This window comes from Vipera ursinii (genome assembly GCF_947247035.1).
Source record: "Vipera ursinii genome assembly, chromosome: 2".
Classification (NCBI taxonomy): domain Eukaryota; kingdom Metazoa; phylum Chordata; class Lepidosauria; order Squamata; family Viperidae; genus Vipera; species Vipera ursinii.
In genome coordinates this window covers 279,465,785-279,490,751 of record NC_139513.1, presented here as the reverse complement: position 1 = coordinate 279,490,751, position 24,967 = coordinate 279,465,785, and the positions used below count along the sequence as shown (strand labels likewise).

The 24,967-nt window shown below is 40.5% G+C and overlaps 1 protein-coding gene across 1 annotated transcript in view; it reads right to left on the bottom strand.

Moving 5' to 3' along the window:
* Nucleotides 1-24,967, bottom strand: part of ATP8B1 (ATPase phospholipid transporting 8B1) — a 96,138-nt gene that overhangs the window by 30,345 nt on the left and 40,826 nt on the right. The window contains exons 2-13 of the mRNA XM_083354795.1: nucleotides 23,832-24,023; nucleotides 21,731-21,828; nucleotides 18,322-18,435; nucleotides 13,859-13,957; nucleotides 12,501-12,562; nucleotides 6,831-6,903; nucleotides 6,668-6,738; nucleotides 5,473-5,555; nucleotides 3,700-3,858; nucleotides 3,385-3,473; nucleotides 2,109-2,299; nucleotides 457-665 (exon numbers count right to left, since the gene is read on the bottom strand). Of these exons, the coding sequence (XP_083210921.1) occupies nucleotides 457-665; nucleotides 2,109-2,299; nucleotides 3,385-3,473; nucleotides 3,700-3,858; nucleotides 5,473-5,555; nucleotides 6,668-6,738; nucleotides 6,831-6,903; nucleotides 12,501-12,562; nucleotides 13,859-13,957; nucleotides 18,322-18,435; nucleotides 21,731-21,828; nucleotides 23,832-24,009 (1,426 nt within the window). The 5' untranslated portion in view covers nucleotides 24,010-24,023. The remainder of the gene's footprint in view (nucleotides 1-456; nucleotides 666-2,108; nucleotides 2,300-3,384; nucleotides 3,474-3,699; nucleotides 3,859-5,472; nucleotides 5,556-6,667; nucleotides 6,739-6,830; nucleotides 6,904-12,500; nucleotides 12,563-13,858; nucleotides 13,958-18,321; nucleotides 18,436-21,730; nucleotides 21,829-23,831; nucleotides 24,024-24,967) is intronic.

Below are 24,967 nucleotides of genomic sequence, written 5' to 3'. Positions count from 1 at the left end.
ACTATTGCAATAATTTTTTTTCATAAGTATTAATTAACTAGATGTCACATATCCCATACCTGCCCATTTGATTTTCTTTTCTAAGTGAAGAACTTTGCATTTGTCTGTTCACTTTCATACTGTTACTTTCAGCCTATTTCTCCAACAACTTCTCCAACTTAAGTTTAGAATTTCTACTTTTCGGGAAATTAGCTATTTTCCCCCAATTTTTTTATCATGTACAATTCTGAGAAGCATCACCTCCATCTTATCAACCAGATCATTTATAAAAATATTGAAGAATGGGGGACTTATCCCTTGTGGCATCCCGCTTAATCCTCAGAACTTCTTATGCCGATTAGAACATTTGGTGAGCATACTTTCAGTATGATTTTCATATCAATGAATTTTTCAGTTTTTTCTCCATACCGTGAATGTCCTGTAATCAATTTCATGTGCAATAAAAACTAGATTTACCATAAGTTATTCCATTTATGCTACATTTTTTGAAGGTCATGATATTCTGTGTCAGCGTGCCTGTCTTGTCTGTGAAGATGTAATGGATCTGTCCCAACTGTTCATTCAAAGTGGTCGTTCTTGCTTTTGCAGCTGTATCCTTCTCTGGATAATACATCTGCAAGTCCCAGTTAATAAAATAACTTTGGCCCAGACGGATCACTTCAACACTATGAGTAAGAAAAAACAAAGATTACCCAGTTTTCCAAACTTCAGTGCCCAAGAGACATTTAACAAGAATTACACATTACTACAGAAGCACTGTGGAATGACCAATGACTCAAGAAATGTCTGAAGATGTCATTGAAAACTGTAGAATTATGTGAAAAATATAAAATTATATTGATGCATTTTTATATGTAAACCAATTTGGGTTTTTAAAACTGCCCAATTCCTGAGAGAGGGTGAGTTTCCCTTCACCAAATATGTACATTATATGTAGAGCCTCAACAGCCATCTGTCAATGATCTGGAGTCCTGCACTGAGTAAATAAGAATGTGCATCAACAATCCACTTTCCAACTCTTATGATTCCATAAATGCTAAGGAATATTGTCTGGTATTCCAAATTCAAAACAATTTTTAATCAGAATATCCATTTCTTAGCAATATCAAAAACACTTAAGACTTATATACTGCTTCATAGTGCTTTACAGCTCCCTCTAACCCTTTTACAGAGTCAGAATCAGCATATTGCCCTCAACAACCTGGATCTTCATTTTACGACTCTTCGAAGGATGGAAGGCTCAGTCAACCTTGAGCTGGTCAGGATCTAAGTCCTGGTAAGGAGCAAAGTTAGCCTGCAATACTGCATTCTAACCACAGCGCCTCCATGGCTCTTACATTAGGTATTTACAAACCTGCCAATTACCATATCTCTAATCAAAGGAGATTAGATCTTCCTTAGCTTAGCATCTTGTACAATCCCAGTCAGGATGTCAACCATTCCATAGTCCTGCTTAAAGGATAAGATCTACCTCCACTGATCAAATGCTGAGATAGTTTTGTCCAGCCAGTTAACCTATAATACTGTATTAAGACTCAGGACCAACTCCAATGACATAGGATAATATATTCCCTTGTCCTGAATGAAGGAAAGTGAAATGACATTTTTGCGTTTAGAATGTTTAATCCCTACTGTTCTTCTTGGGGTCATATTTTGTGGGAGAAACACATTATGAAGAATTTTTGTGGGATAAAACCTATAATCTCCATGTTTCACTTTTTTTTTAAAAAAAGAATCTTTTAAATAAATAAATAGTTTCATGCATTATTATTATTATCTCCATGAACACTTTTGGCCCCCAGATTTGTTCAAAGACATTTTTATACAAGCTGAAGTCCAGTCACTTGACTAGAGAAAAAGATAGAAGTCACCTGAGTTGGTGGAGGGCATTCTCAAAGACTAGAGATGATGGTGGGGAGAATATCACCATTTTGACATAAAATAACTGGGTATTTTATGACTGCCCATGCCTTCCCAGCAGTCACGTCATAGCATGTTCTCCAAACATGAATCTGTTTACTGGCCCTCAAAAGATCGGGAACCCCTGACCTATTAGAACAACTTCAAGCTTATACATAACTCATAATGAAGGTTCTTGTCTTTCTTACCTCACGTAGAGGGATATAGGAACCATGGTGTTAAGCACAATGATGTAGCCCCAAAAGTTAAGGAAGCCGCGGTATGAAGGGGAATTATCTTTACCATCATAGAGATACCAAGAAGAATTGCCAATTTGTTGTTCCCAGTAAGTATGTCCAATAGCCAGACCGGAAGACACCAGGATGAGTAATACGAAAATCTGAAAGGTAAACACAACCAAAAGCATGCTTATGAAATAATATTTTATCCCCTAGATATCATGAAGAATCTCAGATTCACACACTGGCGCTTGAAGAGAGGAGAAAAACAAAAGTGGTCACTGCTGTTGTAAATGAGTTTAAGAATGTATTGTCCTAAAATGAGACTTAGCACATCTAATGATATGGGCAACTTACTAGACTGAACTAATATCAAAAATAAATGTGTGACCACCTTGTACGTTCTCTGTTAATATGAATCCAAACAATAAGATCAGAAATTGCATAGTACAATGCACACAATAAATAATTAGATGTATTTTTTTTAATTTTCTATAATCTCAACAGTGGCTTTCCATGACTCACTATTCAAATTCTATAAGAAACTACTGAAGGAGTTGGCCATGCTTAGCCAAGGCCAAGGTAACTGATAATAATCTGATAATAATCTTTCAATAAGTGAAGTAGGTTGTCACAAAGGACAAAGAACGCAGCCAATTTCTATTGCTGCAAGTGACAAGACAAGGATTAGGAAGAACTACGTAATATCAAGAATGGTTTGTCCTCTTTTAGGAGCAGCTGGCTGTCTCCTTTGCTGTTTGCATTTAAGAAGAGGTATTATGCAGAAGATGTAGATTTGATCTGATATGCTTTTCTTACTAAATAGGCTGCTGATAAGGAGGTATACAGATAGTCCATGAAAGGGGTCGAACAGTTGGGGAACCCCCACCCAAATCATTAAGCCACTGTCCAGAGATAAAAATAAGGTCGGGCGCGTTTCCCCACTTATGAGTCGGACCCTGAATTATCTGGGTCAGGTCCATGGCCACCATGGAAGCCATGAACTCTCGAGCCCCCCCCGACGCCCCCCCAGGGAAGGTAGGTTGAAATCACCCAGAACAATAAGTCTGGGAAACTCAACCGCCAACGGTGCTGGAACGCAATTCTGAGTGTTCTGTGAGAAAAAAAGCCCTGCTGATACCATAATAAATGTTTGACCTTAACAGATTAGCAAACAATTTTGTGCTACAGCTTTTGTTAACTCTAACTAAATACCATGGAAAAAAAGTAAACTGAAATATCTTACCGTGTACACCATATAATTCATAAGAGAGTCAATTTTGGTCCTTTTGAACCTTGTTTTCCCACTGTTCTTCATTATTTTTGTGTCGGACCCTAAAATCACATTAAAAACTACAATGTAAATCTCATTAATTTTCAGACTCACGTTATATATTCTTAGATGCATAATAAAAATATTTTTGCAATTTATTAATATGTTGTATTTTTTATCATAGTCTTAACAGCTCAAAATCTCTATTGAATATACATTTGTGAAAACAAGCTGTCTCTTTTTATATCAAAAAACCAGCAAGTGATATTTCATTCATTGTATAGATACCTGCAAATATGACAAGTCCATGACATACTTCCGTGTTCCGGATTTTACAACCACGCAACAAAATTTTATCAGCGTCCAAAGCATATCTCTTTTCTCGCCATATCAAGGTCCCTGTAAATTTATCTAGTCGATTGTTGGGCTCTTCACACTCTACTAGGCCTAGATGTTTATTAAAAAGAACAGCAGGAGGAAAGTAAAGATTCTGGATCACAACATTTTATTTAAATATTTTCATGGCAGATTGCTTTATGGCAGGTGAATAGTAGTTGGCATGCAATGCAAGTAATCCTTGTTTAGCTACCACAGTTGGGACTGGCAATTTAGTCATTATGCGAAGCAATTGCTAAGTGAAACTGTGACTCTACTTATTTCAACTTTTCCAAGAAGGCTGTAAATGTGAGGATTGGTCAAAATTACTTTTTCATCACTTCAAGACTGTCACTAAACAAAATATGCCTGTACTTCACACATAGCAGGAGATTACAGATGCTACTCCTTTTCTTGACGCATTTTAGATACAACTTTAGAAGGCCTCTGGAAAAGGGTGGATCATGCATACAAAATCTAAAGAATCCTAGTTAAAATCTGTATTTTGCACAATCTGTATTTGTATGAACAGAACCAAGGTTTTATATATATTACTTTAGAAACAGAAGATCGAGGTCAGAATGACAAAAAAAATTATTACTGTAATTACCTTCTGCTACTAAAGGCTTTGTATCTCTGAGCTTTCTATCCTCACGGTAGGAAAAGGGAGAAAAAGAAGGAAGTACAGTAAAGCGTTTTTCTTATAGGAGCCAAACTGAAAGGGTGCACCTCAGAGTATCTGTCTTTCAGGGCAGAGTAACGAGGAACCAACAGGGAATCTTTCCTTGTGATCTTTATTCTAATGCCTCTAATGATGAACAAGATAAAATGTGTAAAGTTGCTTTAGGAACTGTGTCTACAAACAACAGTAGCATAGGGAATTAAGAGGGAGGGACACTCTCTTCCCAAATTAGATGGAGGCATCTTATACGGCAGGGGTCTTCAAACTTGGCCCTTTTATGACTTGTGGACTTCAACTTCCAGAATTCCTGGCTGAGGAATTCTGGAAGTTGAAGTCCACAAGTCATAAAAGGGCCAGATTTGAAGACCCCTGTTATACAGAGTCGGAGTTCTTCTCAAAGATAGTAAATCCAACTAAGAATGGGCAATCCAACCATTGCCCATTTCCCCTTGTTCTAAATTCATATCTGTCCTATTTAGAGGAGTCCTTAAATGTTCTCTTCCACCTGGACCAGCTGGAAGGTTATTGGGAGAAGAATGCAGGGAAAGAGTTCCATAGCATTCTCACAAGGTCAGATGCAACTCATTGAATTCAGCAGAAAGTTAATACTTTCCACTCTATGATGTGTAATAGGCACACACTTCAGTTTTTCTTTCAATGTAAGCATCTCTTGCAGAATTTCACCTAATGAGGCAGTTTATGGAGAAGTTCACAAACAACTGAGGCAATTAGAATGGAGAAGCTAAGCAGTTACACAGAAAAGAATCAATATGAGCTTTATGTGGTGGAAAAATGTTTCAAACTTAATGGCTTCTACTAAGAAATAAAAGAGAACAGCAGGTCCTAATGTTAATGGGATTTTCTTGGTTATTGAACTTGTTAAAATGTGTTTTGGTATACATGTGAAAAAAATCCTTGTCTGGATAAAAATCTTTGGATTTGATGGAAGATAAATATCTAAAGATAATTTAGAGATTAAAAAGTGAAAGTATGCTTGAACAAACCATCAAATACTGCAAGTGCACTTTCTTCTTGAAGGCACCTGTCTGTTACTTCCAGTGACATTTTGAACTTTAAGTTGGTTTCACTAGCAGAGAGAGAGAGAAAAAAAAAACACCCATAAGTTGCAGTGATAGAAGTTTAATAAGATAAATGAAGGATTTCAGTTCTTTTTTTAAGTTTGCTTAAGATTCTGCATTTATTTATTTTTGATTACATTTTATCTTTCCTGTTTTCTGGTTATTTTATTTAAAATATAGATAAACTAACAGTGGCAAAATCTATAGGCCTTTCCTGCATGATATCTCAAAATGAATTGTATTCCAATTTCTAGACGGGCCCAATGGTCAAGTAATTACACAGTAGGTTAAAAGCTTTTCTACTTCTTTCTCCATTAAATCTCATTAACAGAATGCATTATGTTAACAAAGTAGAGAAGTAAGTTGCATAGGATGATTAGAGATATAATATGGGGGTTCATAGTCATTTGGGGGAATTATATCATTTTGCTGCAGAAAACAAAACAAAAGCAGTTTCTTTAAAACAAACTTGCTGCATAGACTTGATGAAAATAGGTTTTGGATGAGAATGGGAACTACTGTATATAGAGCCAGCGTATAAAATTTTCCTTTTTTTGTCATTGTATCACAGTGGGAAAAGGCTGCTTGTAGCAGTTTGTGTCACCTTGTTCGTGTTATTTGTGCAGTGATTATATAGTAGAACTAACACTATTGAAACAGAGAGCAACAGCTAACCAAACAAACTGAAACACAAGAGTGATAAATGTCTTCTTTAAAAGAAGTTATAAGCAGTAAACTCACCATAATTTACAGGAAAAATATACGATTTATACATTTTAACAGCTTGGTCATGCTACATTTCTCTCACTTATGTTTTATATCCTTCAAACAGAATTAGTTGTGTAGTTCTTAAAAACAAGATCTATGTATATTCCCAATAATAAATCATAATGTACAAACAATATACAGTACTATTTTAACAACAATACTTCAGGTTTACTTCCTTCTTGTCCTATATATGCAAATGGAACAAAATATAAAATGATAAAATATAATATTTTAATGTTTAAATATGTCCCCTAAAATTCCCTCTGTAAGAATGTAAATCTGTTGTTAAGACAACACGTAAGAAATGTTTGAGGCATGTCTGGAGAATGAAAGTGAGAATAAAGAGACTTACCCATCTAATTCAGCTGTTTCTACGTAACAAAGGCTGTTGGGCTCTGAACTGGACAACAATAAAATATCAGCCTAGTTAAATAAACAAAATGAATTAAATGTACATAACAGTGACATTAAATTTTCAGTGTAAATTTATACACATGCAAAGTTTTTGTACTTACAGGAACAAATGCATTTTTCCCCAAACGGATGATATCACCAACTACAATGTCTTTCCATTTTGTGCTCTGAAAACTAAATAGCAAGATATTTACACATAGAAACATGTGCATTATAAACACAGAAATGAAATTATAACGTAATAATTATTACAGTAACGCCTCTGGCATTTTGCTCCAAAAACATATAGAACAATAATACAAACGTCCCTATAAAATTTTTTAAATATTTAGCATGTATACTGAACACTGTATTTATGATTCAGGGGATAACAATATTTTTCAAGAAGTGTGAAAAGAAATAATTATAGTTTATTATTTCTAAATTTCATGTTTTCTTTCTCATTTAAATGTCGACCTCCGTCTTATTATAGAAGGTTAAAACATTTGAGCTCACATACCCCTAAATCTGCAGGATTACAGATACTGGTTGTTGTTGTTGTTGTTAGCTGCGAAGTCGTGTCCGACCCATCGCGACCCTATGGACAACATTCCTCCAGGCCTTCCTGTCCTCTACCATCTTCTGGAGTCCATTTAAGCTCACGCCTACTGCTTCAGTGACTCCATCCAGCCACCTCATTCTCTGTCGTCCCCTTCTTCTATTGCCCTCGATCTTTCCCAGCATTAGGCTCTTCTCCAGTGAGTCCTTCCTTCTCATTAGGTGGCCAAAGTATTTGAGTTTTAGCTTCAGGATCTGGCCTTCTAAAGAGCAGTCAGGATTGATCTCCTCTAGGACTGACTGGTTTGATCGCCTTGCAGTCCAAGGGACTCGCAGGAGTCTTCTCCAGCACCATAGTTCAAAGGCCTCAATTCTTTGGCGCTCAGCCTTTCTTATGGTCCAACTTTCACTGCCATACATTGCAACTGGGAAGACCATAGCCTTGACTATACGCACTTTTGTTGACAGGGTGATGTCTCTGCTTTTTAGTGTGCTGTCTAGTTCTGCCATGGCTTTCCTCCCCAGGAGCAAGCGTCTTTTAATTTCTTGGCTACAGTCCCCATCTGCAGTGATCTTGGAGCCCAGGAAAATAAAATCTGTCACTACCTCCATTTCTTCCCCATCTATTTGCCAGGAATTGAGAGGGCCAGATGCCATGATCTTGGTTTTCTTAATGTTAAGTTTCAACCCAAGTTTTGCACTCTCCTTCTTCACCCGCAACAAGAGGCTCTTTAGTTCTTCTTCACTTTCTGCCATTAGAGTGGTATCATCTGCGTATCTTAGGTTGTTGATATTTCTTCCGGCAATCTTAATTCCAACTTTTGATTCCTCTAGCCCTGCCTTTCTCATGATGTGCTCTGCATATAAGTTAAATAGGTAGGGCGACAGTATACAGCCTTGCCGGACTCCTTTCCCAATTTTGAACCAATCAGTGGTTCCATGTCCAATTCTCACTGTTGCTTCTTGACCCGCATATAGGTTTCTCAAGAGACAAATAAGATGGTCTGGTACTCCCATCTCTTTAAGAACTTGCCACAGTTTGTTATGATCCACACAATCAAAGGCTTTAGCATAGTCAATGAAGCAGAAGTAGATGTTTTTCTGGAACTCCCTAGCTTTCTCCATGATCCAGCGTATGTTGGCAATTTGATCTCTAGTTCCTCTGCCTCTTCGAAATCCTGCCTGTACTTCTGGTAGTTCTCGATCCACATACTGCTGAAGTCTAGCTTGTAGGATTTTAAGCATGACTTTACTAGCATGAGAAATGAGTGCAATGGTGCGATAGTTTGAACATTCTTTGGCACTGCCTTTCTTTGGAATTGGGATGTAAACTGATCTTTTCCAATCCTGTGGCCACTGTTGAGTTTTCCAAATTTGCTGGCAAATTGAGTGTAGCACTTTTACTGCACTGTCTTTTAAGATTTTGAATAGCTCAGCTGGAATACTGTCACCACCACTAGCTTTGTTGTTGCTCAGCTTTTCTAAGGCCCACTTCACTTCACATTCTAGGATGTCTGGCTCGAGGTCAGTGACCACCTCATTGTGATTATCTGGGACGTTAAGCTCATTCTTGTATAGTTCTTCTGTGTATTTTTGCCACCTCTTCTTAATCTCTTCTGCCTCTGTTAGGTCCCTGCCGTTTTGGTCCTTTATCATGCCCATTTTTGCATTAAACGTTCCCTTCATCTCTCCAATTTTCTTGAAAAGATCTCTGGTCCTCCCTATTCTATTGTTTTCTTCTATTTCTTTGCACTGTTCATTTAAGAAGGCATTCTTATCTCTTCTAGCTATTCTCTGGAATTCTGCATTCAATTGGGTATATCTATGTTTTTCTCCCTTGCCTTTTGCTTCCCTCCTTTCCTCAGCTATTTGCAAAGCTTCCTCAGACAGCCATTTTGCTTTCTTGCATTTCTTTTTCTTTGGGATGGTTTTGGTTGCTACCTGCTGTACAATGTCGCGAACCTCTGTCCATAGTTCCTCAGGCACTCTGTCTATCAGATCTAATTCCTTAAATCTATTTGTCACCTCTACTGTATATTCAACAGGGATATGATTTAATTCATACCTGAGTGGTCTAGTGCTTTTCCCTACTTTCTTCAGTTTAAGCCTAAACTTTGCAAGGAGAAGCTCATGGTCTGAGCCACAGTCAGCTCCTGGTCTTGTTTTTACTGACTGTATAGAGCTTCTCCATCTTTGGCTGCAGAGCATATAGTCAATCTGATTTCTGTGTTGACCGTCTGGTGATGTCCATGTGTAAAGCCGTCTCTTGGGTTGTTGGAAAAGAGTGTTTGCTATGACCATCGTATTCTCTTGACAAAATTCTATCAGCCTGTGCCCTGCTTCATTTTGTACTCCAAGGCCAAACTTGCCTGTTATTCCAATTATCTTTTGGCTTCCTACTTTAGCATTCCAATCCCCCATGATGATAAGGACATCATTTTTTGGTGTTAGTTCTATAAGGTGCTGTAGGGCTTCATAGAACCGGTCAATTTCATCCTCTTCAGCACCGGTGGTTGGGGCATAGACTTGGACTACTGTGATATTGAATGGTTTGCCTTGGATTCGAACTGAGATCATTCTGTCATTTTGAGGATTGTATCCCAGTATTGCTTTTCCTACTCTTTTATTGACTATGAAGGCTACTCCATTTCTTCTGATGGATTCTTGCCCGCAGTAGTATACCTGATGGTCATCTGAATTAAATTCACCCATTCCTGTCCATTTTAGTTCGCTGATACCTAAGATGTCGATGTTCAGTCTTGCCATCTCTTGTTTGACCACGTCCAGCTTTCCTTGATTCATGGATCTTACATTCCAGGTTCCTATGGAGAAAGAATCTTTACAGCATCGGACTTTCCTTTCACCACCAGACATATCCACAGCTGAGCGTCCTTTCGGCTTTGGCCCAGTCGCTTCATTCTTTCTGGCGCTACTAGTACTAGCCCTCTGCTCTTCCCCAGTAGCATATTGGACGCCTTCCGACCTGAGGGGCTCATCTTCCAGCATCATATCGTTTTGCCTTTTGGTACTGTCCATAGGGTTTTCATGGCAAAGATACTGGAGTGGTTTGCCATTTCCTTCTCCAGTGGATCACGTTTTGTCAGAACTCTCTGCTATGACCTGTCCGTCTTGGGTGGCCCTGCACGGCATAGCTCATAGCTTCATTGAATTACGCAAGCCCCTTCGCCACGCCAAGGCAGCCCCTTCAGATACTGGTTAAAAATGTGTAAATTTGATTTTTCTTACGAATGAAGGCAAATATACGTGTCATAGGATAATATTGCAAGATCCAATCTGAATTGGTCACTGGGACCAGAGATTTACTCTCCCAAGCTTTCAGAGTCATGCTGGATCCCATCTTCAGGGAACTTCTCTCTACTGGAATGTCTGTGGAGATTCTCAGTCATCCAGATCATAGTTATCCCAAAGATGCTTTTTCACGAGGCAACTGGACTTTCTTGTTTTTCTTTGAATATGTTTCGCTTCTTCTTGGATCAGAAGCGAAGCATCTTCAAAGAAAGACAAGAAAGTCCAGTTGCCTCGTGAAAAAGCATCTTTGGGATCGCTACTGGAATATGTGCTTTGGGCTATTCTGTGAGTCATACTTATGTGGTGCCTTCCTATTGGTTGATTGGTATGCTGATGGCTGGTGATTGGCTGTTTTTACCTTGTGCTGACAGCCCTCAGCTCCTAAGTACTTGATAAGCTGGTGATAAATCAATACTCCTATTAACTGACAAGGAGTCCGTTTCCCAGACTTCATGACTGATCACCAGTGTATCAAGTTCTTAGGAGCTGAGGGCTTGTCCAGCCAATTGCCAGCCTTCAACACACCAATCAGCCAATAAGAAGGCACCACTAAATATGACTCACAGAATAGCCCAAAGCACGTATTCCAGTAGAGAGAAGTTTCTTGAAGATGGGCTCCAGCACGAATAAACCTCTGGGCCCAGACAGATTTTTCTTCTTCATTTTATTATTCCAAAATGTGACATTAGAATCATTCAGCTATGTAACCTTCAGGGGAATTGTTTACTTAGTTATTTGTTATGCACGTGGCTGAAATCTATCAAATGACTGACGCAAACTAACCGCTATGTAAACATTAGACTTGTACAAACTGTATTCAAGTCAGATTATCAGTTCAATTCAAATTAAGCTGATCTGATTCAAGACTTCACTTTGAAACACTGGTCCAGTCTGAGCCAATTTGAAGCAATCTTTTGATTTCAGAAATCGGGTTCAATTCAGAAATTTGCCTGAATCTAAGAATCAAATATTTGCATGATAGCCAGAAATAAAATGTGAAACAGCTGCAAGTATCATGAATATAATCCTACACTTTCTTCCCACAAGAAGAAAATAATCATTCAGGCAATTAAATAATTTGTTAACAGGAAGATATCAGCATAATAATTGAATAATACACACAATCCCTGGTAGATGATTCTACAGCAAATTGTTTCAGATGAAATCATGATGTTTGTATCAACCACTACATAATGCTACACAATTTGGGTTAATGTATTTGCTATAGAGTAGTACACAAACCAAAATTACTGTCTAGATTGATTTTTTAAAAAAGATTGATATAAAGCAGTATTTCTCTGACTTGGCTACTTGAAGATGTTTGGACTTCAACTCCTAGAGTTGGCGTCCAGATGTCTTCAAGTGACCAAGATTGAGAAACACTGATAATGTATTGAATTTTCCACTAGACCAAAATATGGGCTGTCCTTGGCAAAATAGATTGATACCATAATCTTTGTATTATCATACAAAAGTAACAACTATTCTGATGATTGTATTATTTGACCACTGCCCCCAACACAAACTTTATTTTTGTGAATCTTGACACAGGAAGAGCTGCAGTTAAATTAAAATGTGTTTTACCCTTTTCTGCTACAGATTTGAATTTTTCCCATGGAATCAGATGATGGTAATTTTGTAATGATCCTAAATGATTCCTGAAATGGATTATCACTTTATCTCTTTTTCACAAAACAATATATCTTAAAGTAGCAACGTGTAGTCTTGATTGCAACAAAGTTTAGTCTGAATACACCAGTTTGCATTTCACACATGCAAACTATAATCTGTGTTGCTCTTAAAGTCTTTAATGGAGTGTGTGCGCCCCGGGCACTGTCATTTTTCCTGCCTCACCCCCCCCAAGTTAATAGCCATTACATCTGTAGAAAATTATATAGATGGGATAATATATCTGACTACAGTACCTCTTGCCTCTGATTACATCACATGTTCGGTTGTTAATTTCATTGTCCATCCGATGGCGTGCCTAAAAGGAGAAATAAATGAAACAAGATTAAAGGGACTCTCATTATTTAACCTGAAGAAGTAGTAATAATGATCATGACATTAAAAATACCTCTCCTTTCACAAGATCCCTTTCTACTTTTGATGGATGGGAATAATGTATCAAATATTTCAGAGGACCACAGGAAGAAAATAATCATTCAGGCAATTAAATAATTTGTTAACAGGAAGATATCAGCATAATAATTGCAATATTTATTTATTAGATTTTAATCCCGCCTTTTATTACTTTTGTAGTGCTACCCGCTCAGGGGCCACCAAAGCACAGGCCTTCCTAGCCCTCCCCCTTCAGTCTCGCTCTCAGCCGCGCTCTCAAAATGTTGGCAACAATGTCCTTTTTGCGGGAGCTCACGAGGAGTGAAGAAATGACAGGTTCTCATCGTCAAAGGGTTCACAGGAACAAAGATGACCAACCCCCAACCACAGCAGTCAGTGCATGACAGTACTTAGCAGCACTAGGCAGTCGTGGCAATAATAGCCAGTAGTTTATAGTAGCTATTTGGGATGCAAAAGGGGTGGGGAAATCCTCCGGCTCCAGGCAGCAGCGGAAAACACACGAGCGGGGACTGTCGACGCTCCGTAGTCACAGCTTGCTCCGCAGAGGCAGCTCCCCACAGTGTCTTCTCTCTCTCTCTCTCTCTCTCTCTCTCTCTCTCTCTCTCTCTCTCTCTCTCTCTCTCTCTCTCTCTCTCCTTCTCTCTCCTTCAGAGAGAGGGAATTAGCTAAAACCCTCAAACTCCTCTTCGGCTTCACCTGGTCTCTCCCTGACTACAGCAACAACCACCCCACCCCCTTTCTCTTTTTCTTTTTCTCTCCTTTCATCCCATCCATGCCCGCTGTGCCCAAACCGGCCGCAACTGTCCAAACTTCCACTTCCCTCTTTCCAGCCAGGCTCCCGCAAAGCCTCTCAGCCAGCCCCGCTACACTTTATAAGTAACTCAAGACAGTGGACAAATCTAATACTCCTTCTTCCTCCTATTTTCCCCACAACAACCCTGTGAGTGATTGACCCAAAGCCACCCAGCCAGCTTGCATGCTTAAGGCGGGACTAGAACTCTCAGACTCCTGGTTTCTAAGGCAGCACATCAACCACTGCAACCAAACTGGCTTCTTTGAGAAGCAAAGTCATGCCTTTCATTTCTTTAATTTAAGGAACTCAACAGTCTGTTCTGTTTTTCCTTTGCCTGGTTGCCTTCTTGAACATCTTTAAACATTCTTAATAGGTGTTTTTTAAAAAGTAAAAGAGAAATATCCTTACCACATCGTCCACTAGATCTTTAACTGCAGTGATACCCAAGACCAGGAGCAATGGAATCAACGTGGTATACCAAGACAGAGTTGTTATCTCAGGAATTGTCTGAAGTGGGGGAAAAACCCAAAATCCACCAGTTATTTACTCTTGTAAAATACCACACAGATATACAAAGTGGCTTATATATTAAATAAATTCCTAATGGTAGATTATGCTATTCCCGTTAAAGGTTACAGGCCTTGATAGCTGCAATGTCTCTCTCTCTCTCTCTCTCTCTCTCTCTCTCTCTCTCTCTCTGTGTGTGTGTGTGTGTGTATGACGGAAAATAACTTAATTCTGGTTAAAGTTAAAAACAACGCAGAAGTTTATAATTGCAGCACAGCTAGCCCTCAATTTACAGCCACTCGTTTAATGACTGTTTGAAGTTACAATGGCACTGAAAAATGTCAATGACAGCTGTTCCTCATACTTAACGACAGATCCCACAGATGGCTTCCGATGAGCAGAGTCAATGGGGAAAACTGGATTTGCTTAACAATGTTGCGATTCACTTAACAATTGCAGTGGTTCACTTAAAAACTTGGCAAGAAAGATAAACTTGGGTGTGACTCACTTAAAAGCCTCATTGCTTAGCAATGTTAGGAAATCTTGGTCTCAGTTGTGGCTTTAAATCAAGGGCTACCTGTCGTGAATCAGATTCCTAAATCAGGTTGAGAATACTGCCATTGAATTGGACACTCACACTTCTTGTATTTAATAATTTTAAATGCATTTCTACAGAATATTTATTATCCCAGATACATCCAACTCAAATACTGCATAAATAAAAATACTTTTATTGAAACACAGTGCATTCATATGGTTTGACTTTAAAATACTCTTAATTTCTTTTTGCATATTATTGTTCGAGTCTGTCATATCTGAAAAGCTTACAACAGTCATCTTTATATTTATTTATTTATTTATTTAATAATATTTATATACCGCCCTTCTCCCGAAGGACTCAGGGCGGTGAACAGGGCAAGAATAAAAATACAAAGTTACAAAAATTAAAAAAGAATTAAATATCTGCCCACTAAAAACAGTAAATACAATATTAAAACCCCAATAAAACAACAATAAAAAACCCCACCAATCCCCCATCAGGCCAGGCCGGCTTGTTCGAATAAGAATGTTTTTAGATCGCGATGAAAGGAGCGAAGATCGGGCGCCATCCGGAGCTCAACCGGTAACTGATTCCATAGCTCCGGGGCGCCCACAGAAAAGGATCTCCCCCTGGGGGCCACCAATTGACATTCTCTGATCGGTGGCACCCTGAGGAGGCCCTTTCTGTGGGAACGCACAGGGCGAAGGGAAGTTGATGCCGGCAGCAGGTGTTCCCTAAGGTACTCCGGACCCTGCCATGTAGGACCTTAAACACCATTACTAGTACCTTGAATCTCACCCGGAAGACAACTGGCAGCCAATGCAGCTCACGGAGCAGAGGTGTAACATGGGAGTATCGGGAGACTCCCAACACAACTCTCGCGGCTGCATTCTGTACCAGTTGGAGCCTCCGGGTGGTCCTCAAGGGCAGCCCCATGTAGAGAGCGTTGCAGTAGTCCAGACGAGAGGTCACGAGCGCGTGAGTGACCGTGCATAAGTCATCCTGGCCTAGATAGGGCCGCAACTGGCGCACCAGGCGAACCTGGGCAAAAGCCCCCCTAGTCACAGCCACTATGTGACCTTCCAGAGTGAGCCGTGAATCTAGGAGGACTCCCACATTGCAAGCCCTATCTACGGGGGGTAATAATTCACCCCCCATAGAGAGAGATGGAATATCCGAATTAACCCGGGATGCAGGTATGCAAAACCACTCAGTCTTGTTGGGGTTGAGTTGAAGTCTGTTCCTCCCCATCCAGACCCGAACTGCCTCTAGGCAACGGGACATCACGTTGAGGGCATCACTGGGGTGGTTTGGGGTCGAAATAAAAAGCTGGGTATCATCAGCGTATTGATGATACCCAACTCCAAAGCCACGAATGATCTCACCCAGCGGTTTCATATAGATGTTGAACAGGAGAGGCGAGAGGACCGACCGCTGAGGAACTCCACAAACGAGAGACCTCGAGGTCGACCTCTGCCCCCCTGTCAACACCGACTGCGAACGTCCCAGGAGATAGGAGGAGAACCACTGCAAAACCGTGCCTCCCACTCCCAATCCCCTGAGACGACGCTGCAAGATACCATGGTCGATGGTATCGAAAGCCTCTGAGAGGTCTAATAGGACTAGGACAGAGGAATGTCCCCTGTCCCGAGCCCTCCAGAGATCATTCACCAGCACGACCAATGCCGTCTCCGTGCTGTACCCGGGCCTGAAACCCGATTGGTACGGGTCTAGATAATCTGCTTCATCCAGGACCAGAGGGAGCTGATGCGCCACCACACTCTCAACAACCTTCGCAAGGAAGCGAAGGTTGGAGACCGGACGAAAGTTGTTCAACACAGCTGGGTCCAAGGCAGGCTTCTTGAGGAGAGGCCTCACCACCGCCTCTTTCAAGACGGTGGGGAAGCTACCCTCACTCAAAGAAGCCGATATAACTGCCTGGAACCAGCTTCGTGTCCTCTCCCGGGCTGCATAAACCAGCCAGGAAGGGCACGGGTCCAATAAACATGTGGTGGAGCTCAGCCTCCCCATAATCCTGTCCACTTCCTCCGGAGTCACAGAATCAAACTTCTCCCAGGTAATATCGACAAGACCGCCCGTGTCCTGATCGTCAGACTCTGCCCAGTCAGAGTCCAGACCGGTCCGAATCCGAGCGATTTTGTCCGACAGATGTTGGTTAAACTCCTCGGCACGACCCTGCAAGGGTTCCTCCCTCACCTCTTGATTAAGGAGGGAGCGAGTCACCCTAAACAGGGCAGCCGGGCAATTATCTGCAGACGCGATAAGGGTAGCAAAGTGATTAGACCTCGCCACCCTTATCACAGCGAGATGAGACCTAATATAGGCTCTTAGTTGCAATTGGTCAGATTCGGAACGGCTGGATCTCCAACCGCTCTCTAGGCCCCGTCTCCGACGCTTCATCTCACGGAGCTCCGCGGAGAACCATGGAGCTCGACGAGATCTGCACCGAGTCAGGGGCCGCAAAGGTCCAACTCGGTCAAGAGCCTCCGTGGCTGCCCTTTCCCAGGCTTCCACTAAGGCGTCCGCCGAGCTGTGAGCGAAGGAGGCAGGTGGGGACCCCAGCACTGCCTGGAACCTCTCAGGATCCATTAAGCATCTGGGGCGGTACCATCTAATTGGTTCCAAACACCCACGGTGGGGGATGGCAAAACGGAAGACCAGCCGCAGGAGATGATGATCGGTCCATGACAGGGGCGTAACAATTGGGAAGCCCCCACCAAGATCATCTAACCACCGTCCAGATAAGAAAATCAGGTCAAGGGTGTGGCCTCCCACATGAGTCGGTCCTGAAATTACTTGCGTCAGGTCCATGGCCGTCATGGAAGCCATGAACTCCCAAGCTAACTCAGATGATCCTCCCAGGGATGGTAGATTGAAGTCCCCCAAAACTATAAGTTTCGGGAACTCAATCACCAACCCAGAGAGGATATCGAGAAGCTCAGGCAGGGCTGCTGCTGCGTGACTAGGCAAAAGGTACACCAGCAGCAAGCCCAACTGCACACCAGGGCCGCATCTCAGGAAGAGAGATTCACACCCGACTATCTGGGGAACGGTGGCCTCCCGCGGACACAAGGTCTCCCTCATAACAACAGCCACTCCCCCACCCCTACCCTGAGCCCGAGGCCGGTGTAGCACCCGGAAACCTGGTGGGCAAAGATCAACCAGAGGAATACCGCCCTCTGGGCCCAACCAAGTCTCCGTGATGCAAGCCAGGTCCGCCTGCTCACCCTCGACCAAGTCGCGGACGAGAGGAGCTGTAGATAGAGTTAGTAAGTAGTGGTAGAAACTCTACCAAAAGGAGGATGTTAAAGGTTAACAGCAGTGAAGCAGGAAAACCCCGTTCCCTAGCAGGAAGTACTGATTTTTGGTATTAACACAAAAATGCTCCATTATTGCATATATCCTCTGGGGCTAAGATGTCTGCCTGTAGGCTGCACACTACAGTAAGCTGAACAAGGAAATCTAGATCAGCACATGTTCAAACGTTGCTACATCAATACAACAGCGTAAATTGAATTGTGTAAAGCATCACACACTCACATGCAAATTGTTCATATGTGGAATTTGTTTTTGGAAAATTAGTATTTCCTTCTGAACATGGAAAATGCTTCTTTAGTCAAGAACTTCCCTCATGTGATTAAAGCCACAAAGTATGTGTGTAAAATGAAGAGCCTACAGTCCAGTCCCCCAGACTGTCAACCTGTTTACATTGGTGGTAAACATATACTGAGTCAATCTGCAACTCTAAAATTGACCATAAAGGGGACTTACTCCATAATAAATTTCAAAAGAGATGTTATACCTGTAAAATAAGTAGAATAAGGAAATAGAAATTGGCAATTCTTTTAAACTGCTCATACAAGTTCAATGGCAAAAATGTAATTGGATTATACTTGTAGGTTTTGATGGCGTTTCCCTGTTGAAGACAAAAAAACCCACCACTTTAGTTAAGAGCATTAATGTAGAAATCATATAAATTCATTTTGTATTTTAAATAAAACATTATTAACCAAAGTGGTTTGGTATGCAAGTGCATTATACAAACCAGACTACTCTGAAACAGACTTGGGGATTTTAATGTTTTGCAAAAACATTATCCCACTACAATATTATTCCACATTTTTATAAAAAACCCAATTTTAAAAAGACATTGAAAGGAAATAGAGAGGTTTTCACCACTTGACCAAGTAATGAAAAACTGGCTTGGGAAGCCTAAAAAAAACCCCATTCCAGGCTTGTCTTATAAATGGATTTTATAAATATTCTCTATAATATGTACTTTTGGAATTGTTGACTTTTTTTAAGTATGCAAAGGAATTCTCACAAACTCTGCTGCTCAATTTACACTAAAACAATTTTAACCAACAAACTAATCTCAACCCTGAGAATCAGTTACGTTGTTTGATAAGTCAGAATGTAAGAGTTTTATGCTCTAAGGGCCAGACTCAGAATTGTTTTAAAATACAACATGATGCAAAACCTGCAGTCTATGCAAGTACAGTTAATTAGGGCTAAGGTGTAGCTCCATAACTAACCATAATTAACCCAATAGGGTTATAAATTTTACAACGTAAACATATACAGAACCGGCTTCATCCCATTACATGGGCCCATCCCACCCAGTCAGGCAGAGACAGTATGTTGCAGACCCCATCAGTTAAAGAACTCCAACTTGCTGGGTCTAGGAAGAAAGCTTTTTCTGCCGTTGACCCCACCCCATGGAATATTATCCTCCAGGAGGTGAGTCAGGGCCCAACGCTCCTGGCCTTCCAAAAAGAAGTTAAACTCTTTTTAACTCCTGTAGCCTTGCATGGGGAGCCATGATGCTGGTTGGTGATATGAGAACCTTCTCTTTGCCAATTAATTTTTAACAGGGTTTAATTATTCTTGACTCCTTAAAAAAATTAATTCTAAAATTTTTTAACTCTAACATTTTAATTTTTTTATATGCTGTTTTTATATTTTGATGCTTTATTATGCACTGCCCAGAATCCCTCTTTGAGGGATACGGGTGCTTCAGAAATGTGAAGAATGAATGAACGAATGAACGAACTGTCACTATGTAGAGCAGGTATTTCCTCGAAAATAAGGCCTACCCCGAAAATAAGCCCTAGCTTTATTTTGGGGTTAGCCTAATATAAGCCCTATCTCAAAAACAAGCTCTAGTTTTGGGGCGAGGCACACGCCTAAAAATCAAGCTAGGGTGGGGATAGGGTAATGGCGCTTACCATTGCAGCCAGGCGTCCCATGGATCGGCACTTGCCTCTCCTCGCCGGCCCATTTCTTTTTGTGACCAAAGGAGCAGCTTCATTCTGCAGCTGATAATGGGAGCTCTGGCCTGCATTTTGCAGTCAGAGGCCTTTCGGGAAGGCCTCTGCAGCTGAGAACTGAGTTACGGATTCAATCCATAGCTCGGTTCTTGACTGCAGAGGCCTTCTGACTGCAAAATGTAGATCAGAGCTCCATTCTCAGCTGCAGAATGAAACTTCTCCTTCAGCCGCAGAAGACGTGGGCCAGCTGGGTAGGGCTGGGGGGGCTGCTGCAAGGTGAATAGAAAAGACACCCCCTGAAAATAAGACTTGGTGCCTCTTTCAGAGGCAAAAAATAAAATAAAATAAAATATGACTGGGTCTTATCTTGGGGGAAACATGGTAATAATACATCCTTACAAGATAATAAACTTTTAACATTATGATGTGATTTGTAGTTATATTTATATACATTAACTTTATTATATATTTTATATATGGCCCAAGACAATTCCTCTTCACTCAATGCAGCCCAGGTGAGCCAAAAGATTGGACAACCTTGTTGTAGAGCAGGGGTGTCAAACTGGCAGCCTATGGGCCACAAGCATCACATGCAGGCCACGCCCACCCCACTCCACAAAGGCAAAAACCGTCATCACATGACATGATCGAGTTGGACACCCATGGTGTAAAGCAACCAAAACAATAAAGTTTTGGGGAAAGTAATAGGCAGATGGGGACAATTGGAGCACCCCTTCCATCATATGTGTGGATAGAGTTCCAAGTACATGAATTTTGATCCTATGACTAAAGGGCAATGGCTGTAATTATAGCAATGGCTACAATTTCATTGACTGGCGTAAGAACCATTCATTTAGCACTGCCATAAGTTTGAATGGTGGCTGAACAAATGGTTATAACTGAAGGTCTACCTTCAGTTTGGGGCTGCCAGATTGCTTAATCTTTCAGAATTTCGTATTTCTTGAATTTAATCCTGGGTCTGCTATTAGTCTGCCATTCATTTAATACCTTGTTTTCCATTTTTAATGAAAGCATTTGGAACAGAAAATTAAATCTTGGAAGACCTCTTAATCAAGACAATTTTAACTTTCTCCATCTTAAAAGAACTATATTTTTCCAGATTTCTGAGTACCTATTTTTAGATAGGAGTTTATTGTTTCTTTCTGAAATAAATACCCACCTATTGAATCTTTTTGCAACGATGTTAAATCTTATTATTTGGTAGATGTATTGCTTTTCTTCCTCAGCTAAAACCCATGTCAATGTACGAGTTATTTCATTAATTTTAATTAAAATAAAATACAAGGAAATCACATCTGATTTAGCTCTAATCAACAATTTTGAAAGTGCAGCTTCCAAAAGGCCACTGAAATGCAAATCAAATTCTCTGGCACAAAAAAGGTTAATGGCATTTAGAAAATAATTAAGTAATTAAAATTGCAAAGGGTAAATATTTTTTAGATGAGGTCTTATTTGAGAATTTAAAAAGATCAGAGCAAACTTAGGATTGATAGAAACTTCAATGCACCAACCACTAGGCTCTTCAACAACGTTAAAAGGCCAGCTGCAATCCTTGTGTACTGTATGAAAATGAACATAAGATTAACTAAGGAATCCAGTTTCTTTGTTTGTTCTCCTTAAAACATGCTGGACAAAGTGGCTAAATACAGTGTGGTAAGAACTGCAATCAAATACATCTGGAAAGTGCTACTTTTGCAAAGTCTAGGCCAGGGGTAGGCAACCTCGGCTCTTTTATGACTCATGGATTTCAACTCCCAGAATTCCATGAGTCATAAAAGAGCCAAGGTTGCCTACCCCTGGTCTAGGCTAATGAATCCATGCCTGTATAAAAATTCAAACAATTAATCGATTAAGATTTTCTCTTTAGATGAGAGGCTTAAGAACTATTGGAAACTATTACGTATAGAGATATTTACTTACCGCATATTTACTTTTCTGAATACAAAGGAATATTGTTTTCTTAAACTGGGGTTGCTCATAGAAAGCTCTGTCATTTGCTTTAACTTGCCAGCTGCAATCTGAAAACACAGCAAAATATTTAATTTGTAAATACTTGGAAGTAGAGAATGGGTTTTCCTTCTATATATGAATTAAGTGGGAGTGTGCATGACCCTCCCTTTTTTAAAAATCTGAAAGCAGCTGCACCATTTCCAAAGCTCACAAGGCAAAAATTCTGTATTATATCCTTGATTTTGCATACATTCAGAAATAGCAATAGCACTTAGACTTATATACCACTTCATAGTGCTTTACAGCAGAGGTCCCCAACCCCTGGTCTGAGGACCTTTACTGGGCCGCTGCATGCCAGTAATTGGTCCGTGCAAACAAGCGAAACTTCATCCGTGGGATGCAGGCAGCATGCAAAATCATACCTCCTCCAGTCCGCAGAAAAACCTTTCTCTATGGAACCGGTCCCTAGTGCCCAAAAGGTTGAGGGCCACTGCTTTACAGCACTCACTGGCCAGTTTACAATATCAACATATTGCCTCCAATAATCTGGGTCCTCATTTTACTGGCCTTGGAAGGATGGAAGGCTGAATCAAGCTCAGAATTGAATTCCTGGAGTAAGCAGTGAGTTAGCCTGCAGTACTGCATTCTAAACACTGCACCACCACAGCTCTTATTAACTATCTAGATGCTGTTCAACTTTGCTTCTATAAATGCAAACTAGCAGTACTGGTGAACGAACAAAATATACCGTATTGACAGAGAGATGCTAAAAGTGGGAGAACTGGATAGCTGTTGAATGGTAAAATTAATTTTACCTGGAGGGGAAAAAAGAATACCTTACTAAAAAGAATTACAGTTATGTCATCCATTTGTTTTGTTTTTTAATTGAAAAGCTTGCTAAAAAGTTATTGTAATGACGCATCCATATGCTATGCAGTTACTAAATCCAATTGAAAAGTTGACGTAATCTAACTATTGTTTTTCTGTGCCTTAATTCTTATTCACACAAGTATTTGTTACTACTTGTTCATGCATAATGTCCACAACATATATCTCAATTAATGTACTGAATTCTGATGGGGTAAAATCTCCTTGATAATCTCTTCCTTGTTGCAAAAGTTCTGAGTTAATTATTGATTAATGAATGGAATTTTTTCTCTGTTCATCAAAATTAAAAGGCAAGGAAATGTTAAAGGTCCCAGGCATCTAACAAGACCTCAGTTAGATTACCTGTTAAGTTTGTTGATGGGCAACTAATTGATCTACTTAAATAATTATCCTTTATTTCCAGAAATATTGAAAACGCATTCTATTTTTGGTGCTATTTTTTCTGCAAGGTAGAAACATTAAAAACAACCAAAATGGAACAAATATCCTGGCATCAATAACTCCTTCAGAAATATTCTAAATTAAGTGTGTGTGTGTGTGTGTGTGTGTGTGTGTGTGTGCGCGCGCGTGCGTGTACATTTGTTGGATATGGCCTATAAAGTAAAATTATCTTGAACTACTCTACCCAACTTGCCTTTATCATGCCTAACACTTCAATCAGTTCCAAACTATGTTTATTAAGTCCACATTTGGGACCAGAATTGTTGAGCAAGGCAGTTCTTAAATGAGTCATACCCAATTTTACAACATTTTTGCCATGCTTATTAAGCAGTTGCTAAATCAATCACATGATTGTTAAGCAAATCCGGCTTCCCCCATTGATTTTGCTTGTCAGAAGCTGGCTGGAAAGATTGCAGATGTTGATCACACAACAACCCCGGGAAACTGTAACCATCATAAATATATGCCGGTTTCCAAGCATCCAAATTTGGCTGATGTGATCGCAGGGATTCTGTGATAGTCGTAGTAAGTGCAAGACCAGCCATAAGTCACATTTTCCAATGCAGTTATAACTTTGAATGGCCATTAAATAGTTGTAAGTTGAGGACTACCTGTACACTTTCTGTTGAATCAGTCCAGTTCATCAGTCTTCGTAATCATTTGCAAAGAAGTCAGTACAAAGGGAAAAGAAAACCCTTCGAAATAATCACTAGCCTTTGGTGATAATTTCTTGCATTCTCACCCTTTCGAAGTGTCTCTCGAGTTGTTTCCACCTCTCTATTAATACGGCTTTGCTCTGGTTCAACTTCGGGTTGAGTATCCAAGTCATCTTCCGTCTCATCATCACTATATGGAACCTCCTCATCATTGGGCTGAGAGTCTTCATCAAAGGTAGTGTCAGAGTCTCTTTCTGAATTCATCCTGCCAACAGTTCCTGGGGAAAAAAAAGTAAAAGTAGTTCGGTATCAACCTGTCATGGAATTCCTTCTTGCCATTTTTTTTTTCATCAGACCAAATTTGACCAGCTAAAACAGACATGTCAGACACAAGGCCCGGGGGCCGGATCCGGCCCGCGACGTGGTTTCATGTGGCCCCCGAAGCCATCCTGGAAACAGTGAGGGAACGGCCCCCACTGCCTTGGCCCTGGCCCAGAGACCCTCCTTCTGCCAGAGACCCTCAGATCTGTCCCACTCCTGCCCAGGCCCCCATAGGCACCCTTGATGCGAACGATGTAGAGCTGGCCACGCCCACCCAGTAGGCCATACGCACTCTAGCCACGCCCACACAGTAGGCCATACGCACTCTAGCCACGCCCACCCAGTAGGCCATATGCACTCTAGCCACGCCCACCCAGTAGGCCACACCCACCCAGTAGGCCACGCCCACCCAGACCCTTGAGGGCAACTGCAATACTGATGCGGCCCTCAATGAAATTGAGTTTGACACCCCTGAGCTAAAACAAATGTATTCAATCTGTGCTTTAAAAAGAACCCATGCATGGAATCTTTTCCGTTATCATTCAGGGGCTTGGTGCATTCAATCAATCAATCAATAATAAATAGCCATCTATCTTTTTCCGATGATGTTAAATCTTATTATTTGGTAGATATATGGCTTTTCTTCCTGAACTAAATTCCATGTCAATGTCTGAGTTATTTCATTAATTTTAATTAAACTAAAACACAAAGAAATCTGACCTTGAACTCCAACCCGTCATGCCATTTCTCTTTAAAAACGTATCAACAAATCAACTTCTATGGAAAATCGATTAAGTGGGATGGTAAATTCCATTGTGAAAATGTCTTACAATGAAACTAAGACTTGAAGCACTACAATTCTAGTACGTTTAACAAAAATCATTTTTTTAAAAAAAAACTA